Source organism: Salvelinus fontinalis, unplaced genomic scaffold (assembly GCF_029448725.1).
Source record: "Salvelinus fontinalis isolate EN_2023a unplaced genomic scaffold, ASM2944872v1 scaffold_1221, whole genome shotgun sequence".
Lineage (NCBI taxonomy): Eukaryota > Metazoa > Chordata > Actinopteri > Salmoniformes > Salmonidae > Salvelinus > Salvelinus fontinalis.
In genome coordinates, this window is record NW_026601430.1 from 10,208 (window position 1) to 16,349 (window position 6,142).

Genomic DNA, 6,142 nt, shown 5'->3' on the forward strand with positions numbered 1-6,142 from the left:
CTTTTCATAGCCGATCATTAAGAGTTGAAAACAGCAGGTCTGGGACAGGTAGGGGTTCCATAACCGCAGGCAGAAGAGTTGAAACTGGAATAGCAGCAAGGCCAGGCGGACTGGGGGCAGCAAGGAGTCACCACGGCCGGTAGTCCCGACGTATGGTCCTAGGGCTCAGGTCCTCCGAGAGAAAGAGAGAAGGAGAAAATTAGAGAGAGCCAAGATTTTCAAAATGTTCATAAATGACAAGCATGGTCAAATAATAATCAGGAATAAATCTCAGTTGGCTTTTCATAGCCGATCATTAAGAGTTGAAAACAGCAGGTCTGGGACAGGTAGGGGTTTCGTAACCGCAGGCAGAAACAGTTGAAACTGGAATAGCAGCAAGGCCGGGCGGACTGGGGACAGCAAGGTGTCAGCATGCCCGGTAGTCCTGACGTATGGTCCTAGGGCTCAGGTTCTCAGAGAGAAAGAGAGAACGAGAGAATTAGAGAGAGCATACTTAAATTCACACAGGACACTGGATAAGACAGGAGAAGTATTCCAGGTATAACCAACTGACCCTAGCCCCCCGACACAAACTACTGCAGCATAAATACTGGAGGCTGAGACAGGAGCGGTCAGGAGACACTGTGGCCCCATCCGAAGAAACCCCCGGACAGGGCCAAACAGGAAGGATATAACCCCACCCACTCTGCCAAAGCACAGCCCCCACACCACTAGAGGGATATCCTCAACCACCAACTTACAATCCTGAGACAAGGCCGAGTATAGCCCACAAAGGTCTCCACCACAGCACAACCAAGGGGGGGCGCCAACCCAGACAGGAAGTTCACGTCAGTAACTCAACCCACTCAAGTGACGCACCCCTCCTAGGGACGGCATGAAAGAGCACCAGCAAGCCAGTGACTCAGCCCCAGTAACAGGGTTAGAGGCAGAGAATCCCAGTGGAGAGAGGGGAACCGGCCCTGGAGAGACAGCAAGGGCGGCTCGTTGCTCCAGAGCCTTTCCGTTCACCTTCACACTCCTGGGCCAGACTACACTCAATCATATGACCTACTGAAGAGATAAGTCTTCAGTAAAGACTTAAAGGTTGAGACTGAGTCTGCGTCTCTCACATGGGTAGGCAGACTGTTCCATAAAAATGGAGATCTATAGGAGAAAGCCCTGCCTCCAGCTGTTTGCTTAGAAATTTTAGGGACAATTAGGAGGCCTGCGTCTTGTGACGCGTCTTGTGACGGATTTGGGTACAGTGTTTATTTCCCCCTAATATCTTTGAAGATTACACCTAAAATAATTAGGCCTACTTCTTTCTACTGCTGAGCTGAGACCATTAGGGTTAAACATTACAGATATAAATGCAATATATGGAGTAGAAAAGATTGCCTGCCCAACATACATTCTACATGGTCTATTTCTATCTGAATGTAACACCTCAATCAAGCATGTTAATTGATTGTTAAGTCATGTTTGTTAGGTAAAAGGTCATTAGTGGCCTATATAAGCCTCATACAGGCCATGTGAAGACATTACCTGTTGATAGCACAGACTATTTTCATGATCATGGGAGGTGTGAGAGAATTGCTGCTCTTTGTGGTGACTGTGGGGGTTGTGAGAGGTTGGTTCACTAATGTTTTATTTGGATTGAAGGGATTTGGTTGGGAAATAATCTCAACTTTATCAGTTGGAGATTAAAATTTGACTGTCTGTTCCGCATTGGTCATCTGCTATTATTAATATATGTAGTTATTTTGTGTCAACTCAACTTCTGTCAACACTTTCTCCTCAGTTTCTTGTTACCCTGTTGGAAAGTCCCAGAAGCAAGAGCAAGTCTCTCTGCAGAGGAGACTTGGAGGTAAGTGTTTCTTTCCACTACCCTTCTAGCTTTGTACTGTGTCTATGGTGCTGCTGTGTTTGACACTCATTCAACACCATAGAGTAACTCAGTTGTCTAATGTTGTCAAACCCTTTGATTTGGTCACTTTGCTTGTGTACCTGAACCTACGTTTTTCAGAGCTGTCATCAAATGACGTCTCCATTGTGCATGCCCTGGCCTTGCTCCGATCCATTGGGTCTGACGCTAAACAAGACAGAGAAGGTACGGCCTGAAACATATACTTTTAAATCTGTGTTGGGTTCATGTTGCTCAACATTCGAATGGCAGTTTGGCCTAGAACGTGTAGAACAGCTGTGTTGCTGTAGAATACCCAACTGTTCCTTTTTGTTTACTCTCTAGAGTATTTTGAGACTAATGAAGTAGAATCCCAAGCTTCTCCAAACCATGGTAGCTCTCCGGCAAATGATGCCCTGTCCTCTGACGACGCTACCTCTGAAGCTGCCACCGGCCCGTCTGACGACGCTACCTCTGAAGCTGCCACCGGCCCGTCTGACGACGCTACCTCTGAAGCTGCCACCGGCCCGTCTGACGACGCTACCTCTGAAGCTGCCACCGGCCCGTCTGACGACGCTACCTCTGAAGCTGCCACCGGCCCGTCTGACGACGCTACCTCTGAAGCTGCCACCGGCCCGTCTGACGACGCTACCTCTGAAGCTGCCACCGGCCCGTCTGACGACGCTACCTCTGAAGCTGCCACCGGCCCGTCTGACGACGCTACCTCTGAAGCTGCCACCGGCCCGTCTGACGACGCTACCTCTGAAGCTGCCACCGGCCCGTCTGACGACGCTACCTCTGAAGCTGCCACCGGCCCGTCTGACGACGCTACCTCTGAAGCTGCCACCGGCCCGTCTGACCATGCCATTGAGCAACTGTTGACATCTGCATCTCAGCCCCCGTTGACCACAAACATGGATATCTGACGTGGGACATGGTGCTCGGGGTCCATGCAAGATTTCATGGGTACTCTAGTCCAGGTTGTGTGTGTAACTGCTTTTTCTTGTTTTGGCTCAATTAAACGCTAACTGTAATACTTGTGTCCTCAGTATTGTTTTGACGGTTCCTACTTTGACTTTAGGTCTATGACCTGACTGGGGTAATGTCAACATTTATTTTGCATTATAACCATGCTTTGGCATCAGCAATATGTCTACTTTGACCCCTGTGCTTAAATTACCATTTGACTTAAGCTACATTTGGTCAAATTATGCTAGTAGCATCACATGATGTGGAATGGGTTCTAGTTCATTTAAACTTGATGGTTGTGGAACTGAGTGTTTGGGATTTGTACATATGAGGCTGTTGCTAGAATCGGGGTTAATGGTGTCAGTGCTAACTAATATCACGGTTGTCAACTTGCATTTAAATGACTCTGCTGGGTGTCTACTAGTCTTCTCTCGTAACTGACTTGGTTTCCTATTAGTTAATACTTACATGTAAAACCAGCTCTCGTATCATTAGCACATCGTTTTGGCGGTTGGTCTTCATATCCCAGTTCTAATCCAAACTTTCAGGTTAAATTCAGGCTGTCCCTCACGTCTAGATCCAGCAGAGACTGAACCAGGACCTCCATAGCATGGTGGTGGCCGTGGTACGCCTGACTAGATATACAGTGCTAGACCTCTAGACCAGAGTCTTTCAATCGGGAGCCAATTTTTGCTCCCGCACAGCATCAACATCTGAGGTCCCTGCCAAGCGTGGGATTGAGAAACAAACCTGGAGGTTGATTAACTCAAATGGCAAAATAAGGAAATCATCACTGTGTAGAATATGCATGTATTTCACACTAATCAGGAATAGATAGGAATTTGGTGTGAGTCTCTGGACAGTCAACTTCCTGTGGAAAATCAACACCATGCCTGCATCCCAGATAACTACGTAGGGAATAGGGTGCTAACTACTTTTGATCAGGGCCTATAAGGATCTGGTCAAAAGTAGTGTACTAAATAGGGTGCCATTTGTCATATGGAGACCACTACAGAAGCAGGTAGGCTTTACTCACAGTGAGGTGTAGAGGGCTGATGGGAGCTCTGACATCAAAGTCGTTTAGCATGTCTGTCCCTGAGGTTTCAATTAGTTGAGGAAAGACCAGGATGGCCAGTTCAGACTTGTAACATATTTACTTGGAAGGTTAGTCTAGTAGCATGTGAAACATGGTAAATCTCAGTGACCAGCCCCTGCAGACATACTGGGGTGTTGCATCCATACCTTAAACAAGCAAGTGTGAGAAAGTTACCAACTGGCACTTACATCTAAAGGTGTTTCACTTGCAATCTGGAAAAAGAACATCAAGAGTGACAATGCGTCCACGACAAGCATGCAGCCACACCTTAAAACCTACTGTTGGGTTCTGAGAATATGAAATATACTAATTCATGTCACAGAGCTTAATGTACACTGCTCAAAAAATAAAGGGAACACTTAACACAATGTAACTCCAAGTCAATCACACTTCTGTGAAATCAAACTGTCCACTTAGGAAGCAACACTGACAATAAATTTCACATGCTGTTTTGCAAATGGAATAGACAAAAGGTGGAAATTATAGGCAATTAGCAAGACACCCCCAATAAAGGAGTGATTCTGCAGGTGGTGACCACAGACCAGTTCCTATGCTTCCTGGCGTTCCTGGCTGATGTTTTGGTCACTTTTGAATGCTGGCGGTGCTTTCACTCTAGTGGTAGCATGAGACGGAGTCTACAACCCACACAAGGGGCTCAGGTAGTGCAGCTCATCTAGGATGGCACATCAATGTGAGCTGTGGAAAGAAGGTTTGCTGTGTCTGTCAGCGTAGTGTCCAGAGCATGGAGGCGCTACCAGGAGACAGGCCAGTACATCAGGAGACGTGGAGGAGGCCGTAGGAGGGCAACAACCCAGCAGCAGGACTGCTACCTCCGCCTTTGTGCAAGGAGGAGCACTGCCAGAGCCCTGCAAAATGACCTCCAGCAGGCCATATTGGGGGTGTCTTGCTAATTGCCTATAATTTCCACCTTTTGTCTATTCCATTTGCACAACAGCATGTGAAATTTATTGTCAATCAGTGTTGCTTCCTAAGTGGACAGTTTGATTTCACAGAAGTGTGATTGACTTGGAGTTACATTGTGTTTAAGTGTTCCCTTTATTTTTTTGAGCAGTGTATAACGTTTACATTATGTCAGGATATGTTATTGTTAGCCATCTGGGATCCTCTGGGATTTTTTGTTTATTTCACCTTTATTTAACCAGGTAAGCTAGTTGAGAACAAGTTCTCATTTACAACTGCGACCTGGCCAAGAGAAAGCAAAGCAGTGCGACACAAACAACACAGAGTTACACATGGAATAAACAAGCGTACAGTCAATAACACAATAGAAAAAAAGAAAGTCTATACAGGTGTGCAAATGGCGTGAGGAGGTAAGGCAATAAATAGGCCATAGTTTCGAAGTAAGAAACATTTTGCAGACTAACACTGGAGTGATAGATGAGCAGATGATGATGTGCAAATAGTGATGCTGGTGTGCAAAAGAGCAGAAAAGTAAATAAAAACAATATGGGGATGAGGTGGGTAGATTGGGGTGGGCTATTTACACATGAACTATGTATATGTCATGACTGTCCTGATCAGGTGTAACGTTCGTCTTGTGGTGAATGAACGGACCAAGGCGCAGCGGGTGATGAATACATACTGATTTATTAAATGAAAGACGAAACACTAAAATGAACACTAGAACAAACTACAAAACAATAAACGAAGGCAACAGACCTGAAACAAACGAACTTACATATAGACGAAGAACGCACGAACAGGAACAGACTACCTAAAACGAACGAACAAACGAAACAGTCCCATGTGGAATACACAGACACAGGAACAATCACCCATAAACAAACAGTGAGAACAACCTACCTTAATATGGTTCTCAATCAGAGGAAACGTCAAACACCTGCCTCTAATTGAGAACCATACCAGGCAACACATCAACCCAACATAGAAAACACATAACATAGACTACCCACCCCAACTCACGCCCTGACCAACTAAACACATACAAAACAACAGAAAACAGGTCAGGAATGTGACAGAACCCCCCCCCCTCAAGGTGCGAACTCCGGGCGCACCCCTAAAACTCAAGGGGAGGGTCTGGGTGGGCATCTGTCCGCGGTGGCGGCTCCGGCGGTGGACGAGGACACCACTCCACCATTGTCTTTGTCCCCCTCCTTAGCGTCCCTTGAGTGGCGACCCTCGCCCCCGACCATGGTCCAAGAACCCTCACCAAG

At 46.5% G+C, this 6,142-nt stretch overlaps 1 protein-coding gene across 1 annotated transcript; it reads left to right on the forward strand.

Annotated features, from left to right (window-relative positions):
* Nucleotides 1-1,540: 1,540 nt before the first annotated feature.
* On the forward strand, nucleotides 1,541-2,916 carry LOC129848842 (polysialoglycoprotein-like). Its single transcript, XM_055915932.1, has 4 exons — nucleotides 1,541-1,609; nucleotides 1,781-1,846; nucleotides 2,006-2,089; nucleotides 2,228-2,916. The coding sequence occupies exons 1-4, from the start codon at nucleotides 1,549-1,551 to the stop codon at nucleotides 2,806-2,808; spliced, it is 792 nt and encodes a 263-aa protein (XP_055771907.1). The 5' UTR covers nucleotides 1,541-1,548; the 3' UTR covers nucleotides 2,809-2,916.
* Nucleotides 2,917-6,142: the final 3,226 nt, after the last annotated feature.